Below are 27,467 nucleotides of genomic sequence, written 5' to 3'. Positions count from 1 at the left end.
CATATATATTTAGGATAGTTAGCTCTTCTTGTTGAATTGATCCCTTTACCATTATGTAATGGCCTCCTTTGTCTCTTTTGATCTTTGTTGGTTTAAAGTCTGATTTATCAGAGACTAGGATTGCAACCCCTGCCTTTTTTTGTTTTCCATTTGCTTGGTAGATCTTCCTCCATCCTTTTATCTTGAGCCTATGTGTGTCTCTACACGTGAGATGGGTTTCCTGAATACAGCACACTGATGGGTCTTGACTCTTTATCCAGTTTGCCAGTCTGTGTCTTTTAATTGGAGAATTTAGTGCATTTACATTTAAAGTTAATATTGTTATGTGTGAATTTGATCCTGTCATTATGATGTTAGCTGGTGATTTTGCTTGTTAGCTGATGCAGTTTCTTCCTAGTCTTGATGGTCTTTACATTTTGGCATGATTTTGCAGCAGCTGGTACTGGTTGTTCCTTTCCATGTTTAGCACTTCCTTCAGGAGCTCTTTTAGGGCAGGCTTGGTGGTGACAAAATCTCTCAGCATTTGCTTGTCTGTAAAGTATTTAATTTCTCCTTCACTTATGAAGCTTAGTTTGGCTGGATATGAAATTCTGGGTTGAAAATTCTTGTCTTTAAGAATGTTGAATATTGGCCCCCACTCTCTTCTGGCTTGTAGGGTTTCTGCCAAGAGATCCGCTGTTAGTCTGATGGGCTTCCCTTTGAGGGTAACCCGACCTTTCTCTCTGGCTGCCCTTAACATTTTTTCCTTCATTTCAACTTTGGTAAATCTGACAATTACGTGTCTTGGAGTCGCTCTTCTCGAGGAGTATCTTTGTGGTGTTCTCTGTATTTCCTGAATCTGAACGTTGGCCTGCCTTGCTAGATTGGGGAAGTTCTCCTGGATAGTATCCTGCACAGTGTTTTCCAACTTGGTTCCATTCTCCCCATCACTTTCAGGTACACCAATCAGACGTAGATTTGGTCTTTTCACATAGTGCCATATTTCTTGGAGGCTTTGCTCATTTCTTTTTATTCTTTTTTCTCTAAACTTCCCTTCTTGCTTCATTTCATTCATTTCATCTTCCATTGCTGATACCCTTTCTTCCAGTTGATCGCATCGGCTCCTGAGGCTTCTGCATTCTTCACGTAGTTCTGGAGCCTTGGTTTTCAGCTCCATCAGCTCCTTTAAGCACTTCTCTGTATTGGTTATTCTAGTTATACATTCTTCTAAATTTTTTTCAAAGTTTTCAACTTCTTTGCCTTTGGTTTGAATGTCCTCCCGTAGCTCAGAGTAATTTGATCGTCTGAAGCCTTCTTCTCTCAGCTCGTCAAAGTCATTCTCCATCCAGCTTTGTTCCGTTGCTGGTGAGGAACTGCGTTCCTTTGGAGGAGGAGAGGCGCTCTGTGTTTTAGAGTTTCCAGTTTTTCTGTTCTGTTTTTTTCCCCATCTTTGTGGTTTTATCTACTTTTGGTCTTTGATGATGGTGATGTACAGATGGGTTTTTGGTGTGGATGTCCTTTCTGTTTGTTAGTTTTCCTTCTAACAGACAGGACCCTCAGCTGCAGGTCTGTTGGAATACCCTGCCATGTGAGGTGTCAGTGTGCCCCTGCTGGGGGGTGCCTCCCAGTTAGGCTGCTCAGGGGTCAGGGGTCAGGGACCCACTTGAGGAGGCAGTCTGCCCGTTCTCAGATCTCCAGCTGCGTGCTGGGAGAACCACTGCTCTCTTCAAAGCTGTCAGACAGGGACATTTAAGTCTGCAGAGGTTACTGCTGTCTTTTTGTTTGTCTGTGCCCTGCCCCCAGAGGTGGAGCCTACAGAGGCAGACCGGCCTCCTTGAGCTGTGGTAGGCTCCACCCAGTTGGAGCTTCCGGGCTGCTTTGTTTACCTAATCAAGCCTGGGCAATGGCGGGCGCCCCTCCCCCAGCCTCGCTGCCGCCTTGCAGTTTGATCTCAGACTGCTGTGCTAGCAATCAGCAAGACTCCGTGGGCGTAGGACCCTCCGAGCCAGGTGTGGGTTATAGTCTCGTGGTGCGCCGTTTTTTAAGCCGGTCTGAAAAGCGCAATATTCGGGTGGGAGTGACCCGATTTTCCAGGTGCGTCCGTCACCCCTTTCTTTGACTCGGAAAGGGAACTCCCTGACCCCTTGCGCTTCCCAGGTGAGGCAATGCCTCGCCCTGCTTCGGCTCGCGCACGGTGCGCGCACCCACTGGCCTGCGCCCACTGTCTGGCACTCCCTTAGTGAGATGAACCCGGTACCTCAGATGGAAATGCAGAAATCACCCGTCTTCTGCGTCACTCACGCTGGGAGCTGTAGACCGGAGCTGTTCGTATTCGGCCATCTTGGCTCCTCCCCCCGTTTTCCCTTACTTCTAACTCCTCTTCTTGTCCCCTTTGCTAGAAGGATGCGCATTGGAATTAGGGGTGCTGTGGAAGGCAATCGAGTTCATTTTTCTTGTTTTTTTGTTTTGTTGTGTTTTGAGATGGAGTCTCACTCTTGTTGCCCAGGCAGGAATGCAGTGGTGCCATCTCGGCTCACTGCAGCCTCCGCCTCCCAGGTTCAAGGGATTCTCCTGCCTCAGCCTCCCATGTAGCTGGGACTACAGGTGCCCGCTATCATGCTTGGCTAATTTTTGTATTTTTTAGTAGAGGTGGGGTTTCACTATGTTGGCCAGGCTGGTCTCCAACTCCTGACCTCAGGTGTCTGTCTCCCTCAGCCTCCCAAAGTGCTGGAAGAGGCTGTTTTGCCTGTTTAGGGCTTTCAGTGATAGGGAGCCCCCCACAGTAAAGCGACCCACCCCACTTTGGATTGGGTTCCCATTTTACCTTGTGATGCTGTAGCCTGGGCATTTTTTAGTACTAACCAGTTGGGGCTCACTGGACATTCAGGAGCATATTAATTTCCATATATTTGTATATTTTCCAAAAATTTCTCTCATTATTGATTTCTAGTTTTATTCCATTGTGGTCAGAGAAGATACTTGATATTATTTGAGTTTTTTTGAATGTGTTAAGACTTGTTTTGTGGCCTAACATATGGTTTATCCTTGAGAATGATTCATGTGCTAAGGAGAGGAATGTGAATTCAGCAGCCATTGGAGCAAATGTTCTATAAATATCGATTAGATCCATGTAGGTCTATAGCGCAGATTAAGTCTGAAGTTTCTTTGTTGACTTTCTTTCTGGAAGATCTGTCCAATGCTAGTGGGCTGTTGAAGTCTCCAGTATTATTGCATTGGGGTTTATCTCTCTCTTTAGCTGTAATAATGTTGCTTTATATATCTAGGTGCTCCAATGTTGGGTGCATACATGTTTAAAATTGTTATATCCTTTTGCTGAATGGATCCCTTTATCATTATATAATGACCTTCTTTGTCTCTTTTTATAGTTTTTGCTTGAAATTTATTTTGTCTAATATAAATATACCCACTCCTGCTCTTTTTCCACCCCTTTTTTTTCAGTCTCTCTGTACCTTATAGATGAAGCTTGTTTCTTGTAGGCAACAGATCACTGGGTCCTGCTTTTTTTAATTCAGTCAGCCACTCTATGTTTTTGATTAGATAGTTTAGTCCATTTACATTCAGTGTTATTATTGATGAGTAAGGACTTACCACTGCCATTTTATTATTTGTTTTATAGTTGTTGTGTGGTCTTACTTTCCTTTCTATCTTTTCCTTTTTTTTTTTTTTTTTTTTTTTTTTTGAGATGGAGTCTTGCTCTGTCGCCAGGCTAGAGTGCAGTGGCATGATCTCGGCTCACTGCAATCTCTGTTTCCCAGGTTCAAGTGATTCTCCTGCCTTAGCCTCCCAAGTAGCTGGGATTACAGGTGCCCGCCACCATGCCTGGCTAATTTTTGTATTTTTAGTAGAGATGGAGTTTCACCATGTTGGCCAGGATGGTCTCGATCTCCTGACCTCGTGATCCACCCACCTCGGCCTCCCAAAGTGCTGGGATTACAGGCATGAGCCACTGCGCCTGGCCCTCCTTCCTTTTTTTTATTTTAGTGAAGGTGATTTCCTCTGATAGTATGTTTTAATTTCTTGCTTTTTATTTTTTTGTGTATCCATTGTATGTTTTTGGATTTGAGGTTATCATGAGGTTTGCAAATAATGTGTTATAACCTATTATTTTAAACTGATGACAACTTAACATGATTGCATAAACAAACAAGCAAAAAGAAAATGAATAAAAACTTTACACTTTAACTTCATCCCTCCACCTCTCTAATTTTTTGATGTTTCTATTTATATCTTATTGTACTATCTGTGTCTTAAAAAGTTGTTTTGGTAATTATTTTTGATTGGTTCTTCTTTAAGTCTTTCTAATTAAGATCAGAAGAATTTACACACCACAATTAATATTCTATGTACTTACCATTAGCACTGAGTTTTGTGCCTTCAGCTGATTTCTTATTGCTGGTTAACATCTTTGTCTTTCAGATCGGAGACCACCCTTTAGGATTTCTTGTAGAACAGGTCTAGTGTTAATGAAATCCCTCAGCAAGCTGTTTCTCTGGGAAGGTTTTTACTTCTTAGTATTTGAAGGATATTTCCACCAGATACACTCTTCTAGGGTAAACTTTGTTTTTTCCTTCAGCACTTTAAATATGTCATGCTACTCTCTCCTACCCTTTTCTCCACTGAAAAGTCTGCAGCCAGATATATTGGAGCTTCATTGTATGTTATTTTTTTCTTTTCTCTTGCTCCTTTTGGGATCCTTTCTTTATCTTTGATCTTTGGAAGTTTGATTATTAAATAACTTGAGGTAGTCTTTTTTGGGTTAAATCTGCTTGCTGTTCTACAACCTTCTTATATATTGATATCTTTCTCTAGGTTTAGGATATTCTCTGCTATTATCCCTTTGAATAAACTTTCTATCATTATCTCTTTACCTCCTCTTTAAGGCCAATCACTCTTAGAGTTGCCTTTTTGAGACTATTTTCTAGATCCTGTGGGTATGCTTCATTCTTTTTTATTCTTTTTTTTTTTTTTTTTTTGCCTCCTTTGTGTATTTTCAAATACCCTGTCTTCCAGCTTACTATTTCTTTCTCCTGCTTGATCATTTTTTCTATTAAGAGACTCTGCTGTATTCTTTTGCAGGTCAATTGCATTTTTCAGCTTCAGAATTGCTACTTGATTCTTTTTATCCATTTGAATTTCTTTGTTAAATTTATCTGATAGTATTCTGGGTTCCTTCTCAGTGTTATCTTGAATTTCTTTGAGTTTCCTCAAAACAGCTATTTTGAATTCTGTCTCTGAAAGTTCACATATCTCTGTTTCTCCAGGAGTGGTTCCTGGTACCTTATGTAGTTCATTTGGTGAGGCCATGTTTTCCTGGATTGTCTTGATGCTTGTGGAAGTTTTTCAGTGGCTGAGGATTGAAGGATTAGATATTTATTGTAGTCTTGCCAGTCTGGACTTGTTTGTACCTGTCCTCTTGGAAATGCCTTCTAGGTATTTGAAGGGACTTGGGTGTTATGATCTACATTTTTTTTGTCACTGCAGCCATATCTGCATTAGGGTGCACCTCAAGCTCAGTAATGCTGTGGTTTTTGCCAACTTGTAGAGGTACCTACCTCCTTGGTGGTCTTGGATAAGGTCCAGAAGGATTATCTGGAGTACCAGGCAGAAACTTTTGATCTCTTCCCTTACTTTTTCCAAAACAAATGGAATCTCTCTCTCCCCTTCTCTGTGCTGAGCTTCCTGGGGGAGGGGTAACACAAGTATTCCTGTGGCCACCACCACTAGGGCTGTGCTGGGTCAGACCTGAAGACAGCACAGCACTGGGTATCATCCAAGACCCACTGTTACCACTCCTTGGCTACCACTTGTGTTTGCTCAAGGCCCTAGGGCTCTACAATCAGCAGGTGGTAAAGACAACCAGGCTTGTCTTCTTCACTTTGGACTGCCAAGTCACCCAGGCCCTGGGTGAGTCCAGAGATGCCATCTGGGAGCCAGGGCCTATAGTTGGAAGCCTTAGAAATCTACCTGGTGCTCAATTTACTGCATCTGAAGATGACACCCAAACCACAAGACAAAGGCCTTCCCACTCTTCCCCCACCTTTCCTCAGGCAGAGGAGTCTCTCCCCATGTCCACTACCACCACAGGCCCATAAGAAATACTGACAGGTTTATTAGGCTGTTCTTGCATTTCTATAAACTAATACCTGAGATTGGATAATTTAAAAGAAAAGAGGTTTAATTGGCTCATGGTTCTGCAGCCTATACAGGAAGCATAACACTGGCATCTGCCTCTGGGGAGGCCTCAGATAGCTTTTACTCATGGTGGAAGTTTGAGCCACTTTACGTGGTGAGAATGGGAGCAATAGAGAGAGAGGTGGGGAAGGGGGGTGCCTCACACTTAATCATATTTTGCAAGAACTCACTTACTATCACAAGAAAGCACCAAGCTATGGAGAATCTCCCCCCATGACCCAAACACCTCCCATCAGGCCCCATCTGCAACACTGGAAATTATAATTCAACACGTGATTTGGGCAAGGACAAATATCCAAACTATATAATACCATTTCTGGTCCCCCACAAATCTCATGTACTTCTCACATTGCAAAACACAATCATGCTTTCTCAACAGTCCCCCAAAGTCTTAACTTGTTCCAAAAGTTCAATATCTCATCCAAGACAAGGCAAATCCCTTCCACCTGAGTTTATAAAATCAAAAACAAGTTATTTACTTCCAAGATACAATGGGGGTATAGGCATTGGTTAAACATTCTCATTGCAAAAGGGAGAAATTGGCCAAAAGAAAGGAGCTGTAGGTTTCACTCAAGCTTGAAACCCAGCAGGGCAGTCATTAAATCTCAAGGCTCCAAAATAATCTTTGACTCCGTGTCCTACATCCTGGGCACACTGATATGAGGAATGGCCTCCCAAGGCTTTGGGCAGCTCTACCACTGTGGCTTTCCAGGGTTCAGCCCCTGTGGCTTCTCTCATGGCCTGGAGTTGAGTACCTGTGGCTTTTCCAGGTATAGGGTGCAAGCTGCCAGTGGATCTACCATTCTAGGGTCTGTAGGGTGGTGGCCCTTCTTCCACAGCTCCATTAAGCTGTGCCCCAGTGGGCACACTTTGTATGGGTCCTCCAATCCCCCATTTCCTCTCCTTACTGCCCTGTGAGGGCTCTGCCTCTGCAGCAGACTTCTGCCTGGATGTCAGGCTTTCCCGTACATCCTCTGGCATCTAGGTGAAGGCTGCCAAGCCTCCTTCACTCTTGCTGTGCCCCTGCAAGCTTAACACCACATGGAAGCCACTAAGACTTATGGCTTACATTCTCCAAAGTGGCAGCCTGAGCTGTACCTGGGCTCCTTTGAATCACAGCTGGAGCTGGAGTGGCTGGGATATGGGAACAGTGTCCCAAGGCTACACAGGGCAGCAGAACCCTGGGCTTGGCCCAAGAAACCATTCTTCCCTACTAGGCCTCTGGATCCATGATGGGAGGGGCTGCCATGAAGGTCTCTGAAATGCTTTCAAGGAGTTTTTCACATTGTCTTGGATAGTAGCACTTGCCTTCCCTTTAGTTATGCAAGTATCTCTAGCAAGTGGTTGCTCTACAGCCTGCTTGAATTCCTCTCCATAAAAAGCTCTCTTTCTTTGCCACATAGCCAGGCTCCACATTTTTCAAACTTTTACATTCTGCTTCCTGTTTAAATATAAATTCCAACCTTAAGTTATTTCTTTGCTCCTGCATCTGAGTGTGGGCTGTTAGAAGCTGCCAGGCAATTTCTTGAATGTTTTGCTGCTTAGAAATTTCTTCTGCCAAATATCTTGATTCAGAGAAGGACTGTGTGGTAGATAGAGCTCCCTCTCCCCTCTCCCCTCCCCCCTCTCCCCTTTCCCCTCTCCCCTCTCCCCTCTTTCCACGGTCTCCCTCTGATGCCGAGCCGAAGCTGGACGGTACTGCTGCCATCTCAGCTCACTGCAACCTCCCTGCCCGATTCTCCTGCCTCAGCCTGCCGAGTGCCTGCGATTGCAGGCGTGCGCCGCCACGCCTGACTGGTTTTCGTATTTTTTTGGTGGAGACGGGGTTTCGATGTGTCGGCTGGGCTGGTCTCCAGCTCCTAACCGCGAGTGATCCGCCAGCCTCGGCCTCCCGAGGTGCCGGGATTGCAGACGGAGTCTCGTTAACTCAGTGCTCAATGGCGCCCAGGCTGGAGTGCAGTGGCGTGATCTCGGCTCGCTACAACCACCTCCCAGCCGCCTGCCTTGGCCTCCCTAAGTGCCGAGATTGCAGCCTCTGCCTGGCAGCCACCCCGTCTGGGAAGTGAGGAGCGTCTCCGCCTGACTGCCCATCGTCTGGGATGTGAGGAGCCCCTCTGCCTGGCTGCCCAGTCTGGAAAGTGAGGAGCGTCTCTGCCCGGCCGCCATCCCATCTAGGAAGTGAGGAGCGCCTCTTCCCGGCCGCCATCACATCTGGGAAGTGAGGAGCGTCTCTGCCCGGCCGCCCATCGTCTGAGATGTGGGGAGCACCTCTGCCCTGCCGCCCCGTCCGGGATGTGAGGAGTGTCTCTGCCCGGCCGCCCTGTCTGAGAAGTGAGGAGACCCTCTGCCTGGCAACCGCCCTGTCTGAGAAGTGAGGAGCCCCTCCGCCCGGCAGCCACCCCGTCTGAGAAGTGAGGAGCGTCCTCCCTCCTCGTCTGGGAGGGAGGTGGGGGGGTCAGCCCCCCGCCCGGCCAGCCGCCCCGTCCGGGAGGTGAGGGGCTCCTCTGCCCAGCCGCCCCTACCGGGAAGTGAGGAGCCCCTCTGCCCGGCCAGCCGCCTCGTCCGGGAGGGAGGTGGGGGGGTCAGCCCCCCGCCTGGCCAGCCGCCCCGTCCGGGAGGCGAGGGGTGCCTCTGCCCGGCCGCCCCTACTGGGAAGTGAGGAGCCCCTCTGCCCGGCCAGCCGCCCCGTCCGGGAGGGAGGTGGGGGGGTCAGCCCCCCTCCCGGCCAGCCGCCCCATCCGGGAGGGAGGTGGGGGGGTCAGCCCCCCGCCCAGCCAGCCGCCCCGTCCGGGAGGGAGGTGGGGGGATCAGCCCCCCGCCCGGCCAGCCGCCCCGTCCGGGAGGGAGGTGGGGGGATCAGCCCCCTGCCCGGCCAGCCGCCCCGTCCAGGAGGTGGGGGGGGCGCCTCTGCCCGGCGGCCCCTACTGGGAAGTGAGGAGCCCCTCTGCCCGGCCAGCCGCTCTGTCTGGGAGGGAGGTGGGGGGATCAGCCCCCGGCCCGGCCAGCCGCCCCGTCCGGGAGGGAGGTGGGGGGGTTAGCCCCCCGCCTGGCCAGCCGCCCCATCCGGGAGGTGAGGGGCGCCTCTGCCTGGCCGCCCCTTCTGGGAAGTGAGGAGCCCCTCTGCCTGGCCAGCCGCCCCGTCCGGGAGGGAGGTGGGGGGGTCAGCCCCCCGCCCGGCCAGCCACCCCGTCCGGGAGGGAGGTGGGGGGGTCAGCCCCCCGCCCGGCCAGCCGCCCCGTCCGGGAGGGAGGTGGGGGGGTCAGCCCCCCGCCCGGCCAGCCGCCCCGTCCGGGAGGGAGGTGGGGGGGTCAGCCAGCCGCCCTGTCCGGGAGGTGAGGGGCGCCTCTGCCCGGCCGCCCCTACCGGGAAGTGAGGAGCCCCTCTGCCCAGCCAGCCGCCCCCTCCGGGAGGGAGGTGGGGGGGTCAGCCCCCCGCCGGGCCAGCCGCCCCGTCGGGGAAGTGAGGGGCGCCTCTGCCCGGCCGCCCCTACTGGGAAGTGAGGAGCCCCTCTGCCCGGCCAGCCACCCCGTCCGGGAGGGAGGTGGGGGGGGTCAGCCCCCCGCCCCGTCCGGGAGGTGAGGGGCGCTTCTGCCCGGCCGCCCCTACTGGGAAGTGAGGAGCTCCTCTGCCCGGCCACCACCCCATCTGGGAGGTGTACTCAACAGCTCATTGAGAACGGGCCATGAAGACAATGGCGGTTTTGTGGAATAGAAAGGGGGGAAAGGTGGGGAAAAGATTGAGAAATCGGATGGTTGCTGTGTCTGTGTAGAAAGAGGTAGACATGGGAGACTTTTCATTTTGTTCTGTACTAAGAAAAATTCTTCTGCCTTGGGATCCTGTTGATCTGTGACCTTACCCCCAACCCTGTGCTCTCTGAAACATGTGCTGTATCCACTCAGGGTTGAATGGATTAAGGGCGGTGCAAGATGTGCTTTGTTAAACAGATGCTTGAAGGCAGCGTGTTCGTTAAGAGTCATCACCACTCCTTAATCTCAAGTACCCAGGGACACAAACACTGCGGAAGGCCGCAGGGTCCTCTGCCTAGGAAAACCAGAGAACTTTGTTCACTTGTTTATCTGCTGACCTTCCCTCCACTATTGTCCTGTGACCCTGCCAAATCCCCCTCTGCGAGAAACACCCAAGAATGATCAATAAAAAAGAAAAAAAAAAAAAAAAAAAAGAAAAAAAAAGAAATTTCTTCTGCCAAATATCTTAAGTCATCATTCTCAAGTTCGACTTTCCTCAGATCCCTAGAGCATGAACACAATGCACCCCAGCTCTTTGCTAAGGCATAAACTGGGTGACCTTTGCTCCAGTTTCTAGTAAGTTCCTCATTTACATCTGAATCCTCATCAGCCTGGACTTCACTGTCCATATTACCATCAGTATTTTGGTTACAACTATTTAGCCAGTCTTTAAGAAGTTCGAAACTTTTCCACATTTTTCTGTCTTCTTCTGAGCCCTTCAAACTCTTCCATCCTCTGCCCATTACCCAGTTCTAAAGTCACTTCCACATTTTCAGATGTAGCCATTTTCAGGTATCTTTATAGAAATTCCCCTCTTCTCAATACCAATTTTCCATGTTAGGCTGCTCTTGCATTGCTGTAAAGAAATATCCAGGACTGGGTAATTTATAAGAAAAGAGGTTTAATAGGCTTACAGTTCTGCAAGCTGTACATCAGCATCTGCTTCCGGGAAGGCCTCAGGGAACTTTTCCTCTGGCAGAAGGGTGCAGACACTTCACGTGGCAAAAGTGGGAGAGAAAGACAGTTGTTATGGGAGGTGCTACACACGTAAACAACTAGATCTCTCAAGAACTCGCTCATGATCACGAGGCCTGCACCAAACCGTGAGGAATCTGCCTTCCTGACCCAAGCACCTCCCACCAGGCCCTATCTCCAACACTGGAGATTACAATTCAACATGAGATTTGGGCAGGGATAAATATCCAAACTATGTCAGCAGGCTACTGCCGGTGTTCGCTTAAGGCCCCAGGGCTCTTCAATCAGCCTCATGGTGAATGCTGCCAGGCCTGGGACTCACCCTTCAGGGCAAAAGGCTCCCTTTGGGTCCAGGGTATGCCCAGAAATGCCATCCAAGAGCCAAGAACTGGAATCAAGGACTCCAAGAGCCTGCTTGGTGCTCTACCCCACTGTGGCTGAGCTGGTACCTAAGCTGCAAGACAAAGTCCCCTTTATGCTTCCCTCTGCTTTTCTTAACCAGAAGGCATCTCTTTTCATAGACAGTACAGCTGTGAGTGTACTGGGTCTAACTAACCTGAAGCCAGAATATCTGAGTCTCACCCAAGGCTGATGGTGTTTACTTCTTGGTTACTGCTGCTGATTATTTGGGGCCCATGGGCTCTTTAGTCAGCAGGTGATAAATCTTGCCAGGACTGAGTTCTTCCCTTCAAGGCAGCAGGTTCCCTTCTGGCCCAGGGTGTGTCCAGAAATGTCTGGGAATTTGGGCCTGAAATGGGGGCCTTGCAACTGCCCAGTGCCCTGGGCACTGTGGCTGAGCTGGTATCCAAGTTGCAAGACAAAGTCCTCTTATTCTTCACTCTCAAGCAGAAGGGCCTCTTTCAAAGCTGCAAGCTCTGCTGCCTCGGGTTGGTGAGGGGCGGCACAAGCACTCCTTCAGCTGCCCCATCTGCTGTCTCACTAGGTCACGTGCCCTCCCCTCCAAGTCTACTATCTCTGAGCCCAGTACAGCACCAGGACTCACCTAGCAGTTTCAGTCCTTGTGGCCTAGACTGCATTTCAAGTTTTTGCAGGACCCCAGAGTACTTTAGCCTGTGGTGGTGAGCCTTGCTGAAACTTGGGTTCTGACCCAGCTGCTGGGATGGGCAATTTTCCTCTGGCTAGAGTTTGTCTAAATGCGCCCTTCATGGACATTAGCTGAGTTTTACCCAAGGTTGGCAGCACTGACTTTCAATCCAAAGTCCCACACTCACTGCATTCTCTCTCCCCCAAGCACTCAGTCTCTCTCTGCACCATGTAGCCACTGCTGGGGAATGGGAGAAGGGTGACGTCTGTAATTCCAGACTGTCTTTCCTACCCTTTTCAGTGCCTCTTTCAGCAATACGAAGTTCAAAACAGGTGCTGTGATTGCTTGCCTGATTTTGGATCTTATGAAGGTGGTTTTTGTGTGTAGATAGTTGTAAATTTGGTGTTCTTACAAGGAGGATGATCAGTGTAGGTTTCTATTGAGCCATCTTCCTCTGCATCCTCTATACCTATTTTGTTGAGAGTTTTTATCAAGAAAGAATGTTCAATTTTGTTAAATGTTTTTTTCTACTTCTGTTGAGACACTTGTGTCTCTGTGATCATTTATTTCTTTCATTTTAAAATTCATTCTGTTAACACATTTTTATTTTGTTCTCTTAATGTGGTGTATCACATTGATTGATTTGCATCTGTCAATCATTCTTGTATCCTAGGGATACATCCCACTGGATCTTGGTGTATGGGCCATTAAATTGGGTTTGCTAGTATTTTGTCAGGGATTTTGTATCTATGTTCATCAGGGATATTGGCATGTAGCAGCGGTTCCTGCTTTGTCTCCAGAGATGGGGGTGCAATTGCTTGGGCTCTGCCCGGCTGTGTCAGGTGGAGTCAGCATTGGCAAAGACTGTGGAGGTCCTCAGTGGGGAAAGGTGTCCAAAGTGGAGAGAGGTCCTGAAGGATCTCCTACTCTTCTTTTCCCCTCATGAGGGGAAGTTGCTGCTGGCAGGATCCCTCTTGGCACCTGCTTTTCCAGCCTGGGGGATGGAATAATGCCAGAAAAATGTTCATATACAGGTATGCCTCATTTTATTGTATGAAGATATTTCAAATTTACAAATTGAAGGTTTATGGCAACCCTGCCTTGAGCAAGTCTATTGGTGCCATGTTTCCAACAACATGTGCTCACTTCAGGTCTCTGTGTCAAATTAATTCTCTCAATATTTAAAAGTTGTTTGTTATTATATCTGTTATGGTGATTTATGATCATTTACCTTAGATGTTACCCTTGTAATTGGTTTTTGGCTCCACGAACTGCACCCATGTAAGATGGTGAACTTAATTGATAAATGTTGTATGTGTTCTGACTGCCCCACCAACCAGCAATTCCATTGCCTCTGTCCCTCTCCTTGGTTCTCTCTATTCCCTGAGACACAACAATATTGAAATTAGGTCAGTCAGTAACCCTACAATGGCCTTTAAGTGTTGAAGTGAAGGAAGAGTTGCATGCCTTTCACTTTATTTTATTATTATTTTTGAGACAGGATCTCACTATATTGCCCAGGCTGGTCTCAAACTCTTGAGCTTGAGAAACCCTCTTGCCTCAGCCTCACAAATAGCTGGGATTACAGGTGTGCACCACTGTACCCACCTTTCTCACTTTAAACCAAAATCCAGAGATTATTAAGCTTAGTGAGGAAGGTGTGTCTAAAGCAGGGATAGACTGGAAGCTAAGCCTTGCGTCAAACAGCCAAGTTGTGAATGCAAAGGAAAGGTTCTTGAAGAAAGTGAAAGTGCTACCCCAGTGAACTTATGAAAGATAAGGAAGTGAAACCGTCTTATTACTGACGTGGAGAGGGGTTGAGTGGCCTGGATAAGATCAAACCAGCCAAAACATTCCCTTTAGCCAAAGCCTAATCCAGAGCAATACCCTGACTCTCTTCAATTCTATGAAAACTGAGAGAGGGGAGGAAGCTACACAAGAAAAGTTGGAAGCTAGCAGAGGTTGATTCATAAGGTTTAAGAAAATAAGCCATCTCCGATATGGTGAAACCCTGTCTCTACTAAAAATACAGAAATTAGCTGGGTGTGGTGGCGGATGCCTGTAGTCCCAGCTACTTGGGAGGCTGAGACATGAGAATCGCTTGAACCTGGGAGGCAGAGGCTGCAGTGAGCCGAGATCGTGCCACTGCACTCCAGCCTGGGTGACAGAGCAAGACTCCATCAGAAAGAGAAAGAGAGAAATAGAGGAAGAAAGGGAGAGGAAGGAAGGGAAAGAGAGAGAGAGAGGAGGGAAAAGGAAGGGACCATCTCCGTAACACAAGTGTGAGAAGATGCCATCTAGAACTTTTTGAGTGAGAGAGGAGAAATCAAGACCTGGCTTCACAGGTTCAAAGAACAGACTGACTCTTGTTAGGAGCGAATGCAGCTGGTTACTTGAAGTTAAAGCTAATGCTCTTTTACCATTTCAAAAATCCTACAGCCCTTAACGATTATACTAAATGTATTCTGCCTGTGCTCTATCAGTGGAATAACAAAATTCTGGATGACTGCACATCTGTTTACAGCATGGTTTACCGAATATTGTAAGCCACTGTTGAGACCTGCTGCTCAGAAAAAAAAGATTCCTTTCAAAATATCACTGCTCATTGACAATGCACCTGTTCACTCAAGGGCTCTGATGGAGACACACAAGGAGATTAATGTTGTTTTCAAACACAACGTCCATTCTGCAGCTCGTAGATCGGGGAGTCATGTCTCCTTTTTTTTTTTTAAGTCTCAGGAGCTCTCTCCACCTTGGACACCTTTCCCCACTGAGGACCTCCACAGTCTTTGCCAATGCTGACTCCACCTGACAGAGCGGGGCAGAACCCAAGCAATTGTACCCCCTTTGAAGCAAAAGTTTCACTCTTGTTGCCCAGGCTGGAGTGCAATGGTGTGATCTCAGCTCACCACAACCTCCGCCTCCTGGGGTCAAGTGATTCTTCTGCCTCAGCCTCCCTAGTAGCTGGGACCACAGGCATGCACCACCACACCCGGCTAACTTTGCATTTTCAGTGGAGATGGGGGTCTCTCCATGTTGGTCAGGCTGGTCTCGAACTCCCGACCTCAGGTGATCTGCCTGCCTCGGCCTCCCAAAGTGCTGGGATTACAGGCACAAACCACCGCACCTGGCCAAGTCATGTCTATTTTCAAGTCTGTTATATAAGAAACACGTTTTGTAAGGCTGTGGCTGCCATAGACAGTGATTCCACTGATGTACCTGGGCAAAGTAAACTGAAAACCTTCTGGAAAGGATTCACCATTCTGTTTTTGTGTTTTGGTTTTTGTTTTGTTTGAGATGGAGTCTTGCTCTGTCACCCAGGCTGGAGAGCAGTGGTGTGATCTCGGCTCACTGCAACCTCTGCCTCCAGGGTTCAAACTATTCTCCTGCCTCAGCATCCCTAACAGCTGGGATTATAGGCGCCTGCCACCGCTCCCGGCTACTTTTTGTTGTTTTTAGTAGAGACAAGGTTTCACCATCCTCGCCAGGTATGCCTGTGTTTTTCTATGCTGCAGCCACTCTGTTTCTGTGCTACACTGTGCTGCTGAACCTTCTTAAATGTACTGTGGCGCTCTCCCAGAGCTATTTTTGTCCCTGAGAAGTTGTTAAATGTTTGGGACTTCCTGGTTGCCATTTTGCTGACATCACTGCATCAATGCCTAGTTTGAATTTTGTCTGATATTTTCTCATGCGTAGATTCAGGCTATGAAGCTGTGGGCAGGAGCATGACAGAAATGCTATGTCCTTCTGCGTGCGGTCTATGAGAAGGCACATAATTTATCCCAATATTGGTGATGCTGTTGTTGACCACTTGTGAAAGGTGATATATACTAGTCTGTCTACTGAAGAGATACAATTTTTTCTTTGTAATGAATAAATATCCTGGGACAACTGTTATTGTGTCTGCTAAATATGATTTTTTTTTTCTGATTCAATCATGCCTTATACATTAGTTGAAATTATATCCAAGGAAGATTTTTTTTATTATTTGTTTATTCATCTGTTTGTTCATTTATTCATTCATTTATTAATCCATTTGCAGCAGTATGATAAACTTATTTTGATTTTATCTGTGAGTTATAATTCATTCCTATCTTTATATTGTTGCTTGATTTTCCCACTTTGTCACTGGGAACCCTTCGAGTTGGCTTCTGTGTCTTTTGGCATGCTTTCAGCAATTTTGGAACACTTTCCTCCTTTCTGGCAAAACAAATGTTCCAGACTCATCTTTTATTTTCTCTGTCCAGAAGTGGAATTATACGTTTCTCCAAAAAGTCTTTATTTCTCTTAGAAGAGAATGCTATTTCAAAGCTGAGGTCTGGGTAATTAATAGATGTGCTCATTGCTGTTGAGTTGTCATTGCTTCGAGGTCCTTTCAATGGACAGAGCCAAGACATACGCATATACACAAATACACACACCTCCATCTCCTCTCTCTCTCCAGAACTATGCGCTTATAACCACACTTTCAATTCCAGTGCAACATCTCAGGGTTCATTCTAGCCCTTCCCCTTTCTGTATTTGTTTGTTTGTTTTGAGATGGAGTCTCACTCTGTCACCCAGGCTGGAGTACAGTGGCACGATCTCGGCTCACTGCAGCCCCCATCTCCCAGGTTCAAGTGATTCTCCTGCCTCAGCCTCCCAAGTAGCTGGGATTACAGATGCCTGCCACCATGCCTGGCTAATTTTTGTATTTTTAGTAGAGACGGGGTTTCACCGTATTGGTCAGGCTGGTCTCGAACTCCTGACCTCAAATGGTCTACCGCCTCAGCCTCCCAAAGTGCTGGGATGACAGGCGTGAGCCACCATGCCCGGCCAACCCTTTCCGTATTTGTAACTCCCTTCTTCAACATTATGCAACCTGGCTCTTATTATGTTGTCCATATTATATTTATTTATTTGCTAAATCTTAGAATATACATAAAGTATTTCCATACTACTGTAAAAAGAAAATAACAAGAGAATATATTTTTTAAAGTTAGTTTTCTTTATCCTGAACATATATAGTCAAATTGCTATGTTCAAGAGTTGCTTGGATTAGATCTCCTTCCTTTTCTTCAGTGTGGTTTGTTATTAATTTGAAATACAGTTAGATTTATTTGTTTCTAGTTGTATTATTTTTTGGTTTTCTTCTATACTTGATTTTATATACATATCTGTTTGTATAGCTGTATCAACATCTATACCTAGAGCTCAGTCTATCTGCCTATATGGTATGTTTTATGATTTTATAACACATTCCCCTCCCACTCCCACTGTCTTTCAAATGAGCAACATAACCACACTGAAAGGGGGCAGGGAGAATTAATCTAGGTCTTTTTTTTTAAAAGGAGTCTCGCTCTGTTACCCAGGCTGGAGTGCAATGGCGTGATCTCAGCTCACTGCAATCTCTTCCACCTCCCGGGTTCAAGCAGTTCTCCTGCCTCAGCCTCCCGAGTAGCTGGGATTACAGGCGCCCGCCACCATGCCCGGCTAATTTTCGTATTTTTAGAAGAGATGAGGTTTCACCATGTTGGCCAGGCTGGTCTTGAACTCCTGACCTTGTGATCTGCCTGCCTCAGCCTCCCAGAGTGCTGGGATTACAGGCGTGAGCCACCGTGCCCGGCCGGGTTAGTGATTCTAAGACAACTGTAAGTATATTCTAAAATTGAGCTTTTCTTTTCCAGTCTTTTTCTGGAGGAAGAGCAATCAAGTTCGTGGCCACAGAGATGCTGGTGGGATGGACATGGTTCTGGATCTGAGCTCTAATCACAATTGCAGCAGCTGCACCCAGAGGACCAGTGCTGGATCCCCACTCTGGGGAAGGCAATGGCTGTGCACCCTGGAGCTCATGTTCACTGGGGATCTGCAGGTGGAGCCGGAGGTATGTCCACAGCCCGCAGTTTTCTAACATCTGCTGCCCCTTGTTCCCAAACTTCTACTTGCTGGAGGCTCACGAAGCACTGTGTCTTTCTCTTGGCATCTCCCCATTTCCTGACCAAGTTTAGAATGAGCTTCTCATAAAGACTCCAAGAAAAAACCCACGCTGAAATGAGAATGGCCATGGCTTCACAATTTCTCTATGGTCTCGAGAGATGATTCCCTCCAGGCAACACATTTTAATTTTAGCAGAGGCCTTTTGCGACTTAAGAGTATCATTGCAAATATGAAAGGAGATTTTTTTTTGATAGATTGGTTAGCTCTCTAGTTCCACCCAAGAAACAGGCAGATAATAACTTCTCATGGAAGAAATCCCAGTACTGTTGGACCACATCCTTCCCCCTTCCAAGAAACTGCTCCTGAGGGGATACAGAGGGCATGGGAAATGACAAAGCTCCCATTTCCCAAGGGACACCCCAGGGAACTCACACAGAGCCTACCTAGGAAATAAATAAATAGGACAAGTCCCCTATAGCCCAGGGCTGGAGAACCTAGGATTATTCCAGAAGTCGTGGGGTTAATGAACAGAAATCTCCCATCTGCTATCCTGCTGCAGTTGGGGTACAGCAAAGTTCTGCTGCCACAGAAGAAGGGGAACCTGGCCGTGTTCATCGCGCCACAGGGGGACAGCCTCCGAGTTCTCAGGCAGCTTTTTAATGTGTATTTCCAATGATGTAGAGGACAGAAGAGGCAACAGGTCATCGTGATGGTGGCTGACGTGGACACAGGCTGGAAGGTAAGCCTCCCAGCTGGGCTGGGACACAAGTCCCAGGAGAGCCTCTGTTCAACAGAGAAATGGTGCTGAGAGAATATGAAAGTACCTAAGACATGCTCTCCATCTCCAAGAGTCAAAGTCAAGTAGGGAATAAAGACCTAATGATTTGATAACAGAAATACAATGAAATCTTGACACTTGCACTTTTGGGGAGGAAGGACTGTAAAAGTCTAAAAGTCTTTTCATCCCAAAGACAAGAGATTCCCGAGGCAGTTTATGGAGTCACCAAATGAAATCTCGACACTTGCAGCACTTTGGGAGGCCGAGGCAGGTGGATCATGAGGTCAGGAGTTTAAGACCAGCCTGGCCAAGATGATGAAATCCGGTCTCTACAAAAAATACAGAAATTAGCCAGGTGTGGTGGCGGGCGCCTGCAATCCCAGCTACCAGGGAGGCTGAGGCAGGGAATTGCTTGAACCCAGGAGACGGAAGTTGTAGTGAGCCGAGATCGTGCCACTGCACTCCAGCCTGGGCGACAGAGTGAGACTGTGTCTCAAAAAAAAAAAAATCTTGACACTTGCACTTTTTGGGAGGTAGGACTAAGAGAGCAGATACAGCATCTGATTAATGGGCCTGCTGGACAACAGCTGGCCAGAAGGAAAAGCTATTTGGGTCCACATATAAGCTGTGCATGGCCACTCTTCTTTCCAAAGCACACCACACCAGGGCATAACATTTGGAATCAAAAGAGTAATGATCAGATCCAGATTCTGCTACTTATCAGGGTGTGACTTTGGGGTAACTCACTCAGCCTCTTAAGCCTCAGTGTGCTCCTTTCACACAGGATGATAGCAAGGTCTGTCTCCAGTGACTCTAGAGGGAATTTAGGACATTCTTGGGTCACGGCTCCTAGATACAATGCAAGGTTCTGGACTGGATTCCTATTTTAAGAAAGCAGACAAAAAGGATAGTTTTAGGGAAACTGGAAAAATTTGAATATGGCCCAGTAATGGATAATAATAAGAAATCATCATTAATTGAGTTGGTGTGAAAGTGCTATTTAGGGCAGGTAGAAGGTTTTTTTTTTTTTTTTTAAGAGATGTAGGCTGAATATTTAGGGGTGTAATGCCACAATAATTACAATTTACTTTAAAATATTGCAACATAAAAATTTAAATTTAAAAGGTCTACGTAGGGTGCAGATAATATTAATATGAACCCTCCAGAAGTGATCATCTGTTTTGTAGAGTAAAAACTTAAGAATTCCTCAAAAGTTTCACAGGAAAGCAACAAGAGATAAAAATAACGAGAAAAGGCCGGGCGTGGTGGCTCACGCCTGTAATCCCAGCACTTTGGGAGGCCAAGGTGGGCGGATCACGAGGTCAGGAGATCAAGACCATCCTGGCTAACATGGTGAAACCCCGTCTCCACTAAAAAAAAAAAAAAAAAAAAAAAAAAAAGATACAAAAAATTAGCCAGGTGTGCTGCAGTCGCCTGTAGTCCCAGCTACTCCGGAGGCTGAGGCAGGAGAATGGCGTGAACCCGGGAGGCAGAGCTTGCAGTGAGCCAAGATCGCGCCACTGCACTCCAGCCTGGGAGAGAGAGCGAGACTCCATCTCAAACAAAAACAAACAAACAAACAAAAATGTATAAAGACTGGTAGGCTAGATAATGGCTTCTCAAATATGTCCACATCCAAATCTCTGGAACCTGTGTTACTTTACCTGGTATGTGTACTGCCACTGCTGCTGCAACAAATTGTCACAAACTTGGTGGCCTAAAACCACAGAAATGCACTCTCTCTCAGTTCTGGAGGTGCGAAGTCCTAAATCAAGCTGTCAATAGGGCCACACTGCCTCCAGGGCTCCAGGGGAGGATCCTTCCCTGTCTCTCCAAGCTTCAAGTGGCCGCAGGGGATCCTTGGCTCCTGGCTGCATCACCCCACCTTCTGCCTGATAGTTACAGGGAATAGAGAACTAAAATCCAATGCAAAAATTTGAGAAACTCCGGAGGAAAATATTAGAGCCCTTTGTACTAAAATAGAGACTTGCAATTGGAAATCTAAATGGCTCTCAGAATTCTGCAAATAATTATTGAAGAACAATGACTTATACATGTACATATCTTAGAACTTTTAAATTTCAAAGAAAAATATTCACCAACCTCTATTGAGTACGAATCAGTATTTATTGAGAGCTTACTATCCAGGATACTTTCCAAAGTTCTTTACCTGTTTTATTTAACCTTCACAATACAGTAAAAGGAAGAAACTATTTATTATCTCAATTTACAGGTGAGGAAGTTGACATTTAGACAAATTACTTAAAATGTTCACATAAGTGGGCACAGTGGCTTTTGCCTATAGTCCCAGCTATACAAGAGGCTGAGGCAGGAGAATCGCTTGAGCGCAGACGTTTGAGGCTAAAGTGAGCTATGGTTGCACCACTGCACTCCAGCCTGGGTGACAGGGCAAGACCCTATCTCTAAAAGTAATAAACAATCATTTAACAATTATTTAAAGTTCATATAACTTTTAAATGGTAGAATCAAGACTTAAGCCCAATTCTCTCAAACTCGAAAACTTGGACTCTTGGGCTCTTGTGTTTGACCACAGCAAGTTGATTCCTTCTCATTTTCTAGGTGAACTCAAAGCTCTTTACCCTCAAAGCGGATCTCTGGCAAGAGGCAAGAACAGGTAACGTTTCCTTTACTAACAGTATGACATTCACTCATTCAACAAATATTAACTGAGTATAAACTATATGACAGGAACCCTGTAAGTATCTGGGGGTAGAAATTATTGCACATAAAAGCCGGTATGGATGGATAGACACAAGGGATATATATACACACGTATATATGTACATATATGTGTGTATATGTATATATGTGTGTATATGTGTATATATACATATATGCATATATACACATATGCATATATACACACATGCATATACACATGCATGTATACATATATGCATATATACACATATGCATATATACACATGCATATACACACATGCATATATACACATGCATATATACACATGCATATATACACATGCATATATACACACATATGCATATATACACAGATGCATATACACACATATATGCATATATACACATGCATATATACACACATATGCATATATACACATATGCATATATACACACATATGCATATATACACATATGCATATATACACACATATATGCATATATACACATTTGCATATATACACACATATATGCATATATACACATTTGCATATATACACACATATATGTATATACACATTTGCATACACACATATGTATATATACACACGTTATATATACACACATATATACATGTATACACACACACACACACACATATATATATGAGTGCAGGCTATATATTTTTTCTCAGCTTTGGTAACCACAGGCTAAAAATAGAAATTGAAAAAAAAAATCACAGCAGCAACAATGACAACAAAATCTATGAAACAACTTAAGAATAAATGCAACAAGTAAAACATAAAACCTATAGGAAGAAAATTATAACATTTTATGAAGAAAATCAGCAAGATGTAAAAAATGGGAAAATGTTCCAGGCTGTGCAAATGTATCATAAAAATCCTAACTCTCTCCAAACAAAATATAAATACGACACGATTCCAGTTAAATTACTAACAAGTCTTAATTGTTAAGTCTCAGCTCACATGCCTTTAAGTCAGAGTACTTTCTTGACTTCTTTGTGTAGAGAAGCCACCCTCATATACGGGTCATGCTCCGTCATATCCTGTGCTTGTCAATTTAATGGCACTCTGCATATCCTGGCTTGTCAACTTCATGGCACTTGGCATGTTGCAGTTATCTTTGTTAGGTTTACTTGTTCACTGTCTTTTCCTCTATGGAAGTAAGTTCCTTTTCAGCTTGTTCATCACTGTTTCTTCATTGTCTCAAACAGTAGTAGAGGCAGGCTAGAAACACAGTATAGTGTGTTGTAGTAGAGAGATGCATAGCATACATACAGGACACTAATGTATTCTAGACACTGGAGGGGTATTTCATTTGGTTTTGTTGGTGAGAACAGGCTTTCTAGAGGATGTTACACCAGAGCTGAGGCCAAAATGTGCATGCTCAGAACACTACGTGGCTCAGAGTGGTTGGAATAGAGGAGGGGAGGTTAAGGCAGCATTTGTGTAGATAGAGGAAATCACGCATTGTTAAAATCATGTTTTGAAAAACACTTAACATGGGTAAATGCACCATATTTGTTAATGCATTATAATTGTCAATGCATTTAAAATATTTCAGCATGAAAATGTAAATTTTAAAAACCGACATAGGGTACAGATAATATGAATATCAATAGTCCAGAAGCGATCATCTATTTTGTAGAGTAAAAACTTAAGATTTCGTCAAAAGTTTCATGTGAAAGCAAAAACAGATAAAAACAATGAGAAAAAATGAATAAAGACTGGCAGCTTAATAACACAAGTAAATGCATTATAATTGTAAATGTGTATAAATAATATTATATTTTACAGAGGTAAAATACAGTATTAACTGAAAAGAGTTTTAAAAACACATCCTAATTTAAAAACACATATTAATTTAAACACATTAGTATTAAAAAGTGCCTGGACTTCCAGTGTCACAGGGTAAAACGGAAGCTTCTTCAAATTGCAGTAGGTCGCTCTGCTGAGGGGGAGCTCCCCATGGCTGTAGGTCCCTAAGCAGGCAAAACGCCTCCTCAGGATGCTTGCGAGAGGATTCTTGAACTGACAGAAAAGATGAACTAGGTGCTGTGAAACAGCACCTCTAATTCCAATGCTAGTTCTTTTAACAAAAGGGAGAAACGAGGGATTATAGGTAAGAGAATACCTTGAGGAGTTACAGGTAAGTTCTCGTAAGAAAAAGATAGACTCCCATCACTGGTGGGGAAGTAAGGGAAGCTCAGAGTCACAGGTCAGGTTCATCTAGATACAGTGCAGGGGAGAGAAGAGTATGGAATCGGCTGTGCTCTACATGCAGCCAGCAACAGACAGAAGGAGAGAGAGGTGAGTGGGGATGAGGAATTGCGTGAACAGCTGGGAGAGGAGGGCTTGAGTCGCATGGGCTGGACAGAAACACCAGGCTGCCAGTGATCTCTGAAGGCCATGTCCTCTCCACTGGAGCAAAGACTCAGGCACTGGGATGGATGCCTGGCTCTACCAGACCCAAGAATGCAGGCTCAGGGCAAGACCCTCATCCACCCCAGGGAAAGGAGCATTCCTGGTACAGTAAAACTGAGCACAGCATGTTCCTGCCAAAGCCTCCCTGCTGAGACTGGGATGGGTTTGCTGGGAGGAGGATGTTAGAGGGAAGGGAACTTGTCCAACTAGTTATGATTCTTCTTACAGACTTTTAGTCTGTAACAATGGCTTTTCAGCATTTCCATGGGTGATTATGTTTCTCCTGTATTTAACCAGCCTTGCATTCCTGGAATCAATCCCACGTGATGAAGATATAGTGTTTGTTTTTTGTTTTGTTTTGGTTTTGGTTTTTTTGAGAGACAGTTTAGCTCTGTCACCCAGGCTGGAGGGCAGTGGCACCATCTTAGCTCACTGCAACCTCCGCTTCCCTGGTTCAAGTGATTCTCCTGCCTCAGCCTCCCAAGTAGCTGGGATTACAGGCGCCTGCCACCACACCTGGCTAATTTTTGTATTTCTAGTAGAGACGGGGTTTCACCATGTTGGCCAGGCTGGTCTTCAACGCCTGACCTCAGGTGATCTGCCTGCCTCAGCCTCCCAAAGTGCTGGGATTCCAGGTGTGAGCCACCATGCCCAGCCTAGATGTAGTGTTCTTCTAGTGTTTTGTTAGCTTCTGCTTATGTTTTGAGTTTTGCATCAATAGTCACAAGTGAGATTCTTTTGTGGTTTTAATTTTGTGCAATACTTATCAATATTATACGTACTTTATAAAAGTATTTTGGAAGATTTTTCTTCTGTTTCTAGAGTTGGAATAGAAAAAGAGATTTCCGTTTAAATGCCTAGGCAAATCTCCTGTGACACTAAGTCATCCTGGCACTCCTTTAGAGGGTAGGTCCTTGACAGACTAGACTGCATTTTTGCTGTCAATTGTTTTCCACTTTCTCTGAAAAAGGAGTATACACACCCATTCTTTGCCTGGACATGATGTGTGCCAGTTCCAAGCAAAAGCTTTAAGAGCCATTGTGGGTTTCTGTAAGTTCTCTGCTTTTTTCTCCTTTTCTCTAAGAGTGGCATTCTTAGAGCATCCAAAATGGCATATCCCAGGAATGCAAGGCTGGTTAAATACAGGAAGTAAAGGAATGTCCCAAGACAAAGACACATGAAGCAGTGCTAACCAAAAGTGCATACAACTTGCAGGCCATATAAGTGAGCAAATAAATCTTTGCTTTTTTAAGCCACTGGGATTTGAGGGTAGTTTCTATCACAGTATTAACAAGAGAAAAATGATTAATACATTTTTTTCTTTGTGGAATATGATCAGCTTAGACTTTTTATCCCTTCCAGGGTTATTTTTGGTACATTGCATTTTCCAAAGATCATTCACCTAGGGTTACACATTTATTCTTATGGACTTTTGCAAAAAACAGTCTTGTGATTTTAAAAAGTTTCTTTTTCAGTGTGTATGTTCCTTTTCATTACTCACTTTGTCTATTTGTGTTCTCTCTCTCTCCCTACCTCCCCTTGTTTAGGTTAGCAAGTGGCTTATCTCTTTTATTGACTTTTTCAAAGAACTTTTTTTTAACAAAAAATTAACAGCTTTATTGAGATATAGCTCACATACCATATAATTCACCCATTCACAATGTACAGGTCGGTGGCTTTTACAGTTCACTGTCTTTTACTATATTCAGAGTTGTGCAACAATCATTACAGTCAAATTTAGAACATTTTCATCACTCCAAAAAGAAACCCCCACAACTCCTTAATGACCCACACTTGCCCATCTCTCCCAGCAGCCCCTAGGAGACACTCATCTCCTTTCTGTCTCTATGGATTCGCCAATTCTGGGTCTTTCATATAAATAGACTCATACGATATGCAGTCCTCTGTGACTGGCTTCTTTCACTGAGCAGCGTGTTTTCCAGGGTCATCCATGTGGAAGCATGCGTCAGTATGTCATTCCTTGTTGTTGCCCTACTATTCCACTCTACAGCTATGCCACATTTTACATTTTATTTATCCATTCACCAGTTGGTGTTTGGGTTGTTTTGGTTTTTGTGTATCATGAATAGTGCTGCTGTGAACATATGTGTAAAATGTCTGTGTGGATGTTTGTTTTCATTTCTCTTGTGTATACCTAGGGGTGGAATTGCTGGGTCATCATATGGTAATCTGTTTAACCTTGTGAATAATTACCAAACTGTTTTCCAGTGAGGTGCACCCTTTTTTTTCATTCCCACCAGCAGTGTATGAGGGTTCCAATTTCTCTACATCCTTGATAATGCATGTTATTACCTGACTTACTGACTCCAGCCATCCTAGAGGGTGGGAAGTGGTATCTCATTGTTTTTTTTTTTTTTCAGGTGAAACAATTTTATTTCACATTTGTCTTTAAAACCACAAGGATACCATTTTCTTCATATAAAAAGGTAAGTACAGATACCTCTGCTTTCTAGAAAATGATCATGTAGACCGTCACAAAGAAAAATGCATGCTATTATATGGTTTCGGTGAGGTTACTTGGAAAAAACTCACGTCGGAACTGATTTCTAAATCATAGCATTGTTAGTTGTCTTTTGAGTTGTATTTGTTTCTTTCTATATTCCAGATAGAAATTCCTTATCTGCTTATGGAATAGGAAAAAATAAAATTTTCTGTTATGTGAGAAGTGAGCTATTCCATAAGCTGTCTTCTCACTTTCTTAATAGTGTCCTTTGAAGCACAAATGTTCTAAATTTTGATGATGTGCAATTTGTCTGCTTTTCATTTTGTTGTGTGCTTTTGGTGTTATATTTAACAAACTATTGCTTTATCCAAGGTCACAGTGATTTATGCCTGTATTTCCTTTTATGACTTTTATAACTCTAGCTCTTACATAGGTCTTTAATCCATTTTGAGTTAATTTTGTATATTATCTGAGGTAGGGGTTCCAATTCATCCTTTTGCAATAGTTCCAAAACTTTTTATTGAAAAGACCAAAGAACTGTTGTTTTTTTAACTTTGTGTTCTGGTTTCTAACTCAATTTTTGCTTTAAATAGTTTTTCTTCTTCCTTTCAATGTATTTTTGTGAGATGCTTAATTCATACGTTTTATTCTTTATTGTCATTCATATAAGTATTTATGGCAGTACATTTTTTATTATGGTGTTAACAATATTCTATAGATTCTGATATGTGGTATTATTATTGCTAAAAATTCTGGAATTTAGATCTTTATATCTCCTTTGGACCCTAGAGTTATTTAATGAAGATATTTAAATATTTTTTCCAGGTTAAAAGACCATTTTTATTTTTTGGTTTTGTAATGAATTTCTATTTTTATTGCACTTTTGTCAGAGATCATTACTTGAATTATTGCTACTTTTTGGAATTCATTTGAGGTTTTGTCTGTGGCTCTATAAACTGTCTTTAAAAAATGTTCTATACGAACTTGAAAGTAAAGTGTATTCATTACCGTTACTAAAACATACTGATACACACAAATGCACACATATACTCATGCACATATTATTTTGTTTGATTGTTTTTGTTTTTTGAGACAGAGTCTTGCTCTGTCACCCAGGCTGGAGTGCAGTGGTATGATCCCAGCTCACTGCAAGCTCCGCCTTCCGGGTTCATGCCATTCTCCTGCCTCAGCCTCCCGAGTAGTTGGGACTACGGACACCTGCCACCACACCCGGCTAATTTTTTGT

The 27,467-nt window shown here is 44.7% G+C and overlaps 1 protein-coding gene across 7 annotated transcripts in view; it reads left to right on the top strand.

Moving 5' to 3' along the window:
* Positions 1-27,467, top strand: part of SPATA22 (spermatogenesis associated 22) — a 411,549-nt gene that overhangs the window by 354,956 nt on the left and 29,126 nt on the right. For 4 of the 7 annotated variants that reach the window (XM_055101370.2, XM_055101367.2, XM_055101369.2 and 1 more), the window contains 2 exons: positions 17,625-17,821; positions 18,434-21,213. In XM_055101370.2, the coding sequence (XP_054957345.1) occupies positions 17,625-17,821; positions 18,434-18,550 (314 nt within the window). In that variant the 3' untranslated portion in view covers positions 18,551-21,213. The other 3 variants (XM_034941280.3, XM_055101368.2, XR_008621653.2) reach the window with 2 other exon arrangements.

The sequence above is a fragment of the Pan paniscus genome, chromosome 19 (assembly GCF_029289425.2).
Source record: "Pan paniscus chromosome 19, NHGRI_mPanPan1-v2.0_pri, whole genome shotgun sequence".
Classification (NCBI taxonomy): domain Eukaryota; kingdom Metazoa; phylum Chordata; class Mammalia; order Primates; family Hominidae; genus Pan; species Pan paniscus.
Note: the sequence above shows the minus strand (reverse complement) of the source record. Positions and strands in the feature narration are given on the sequence as shown.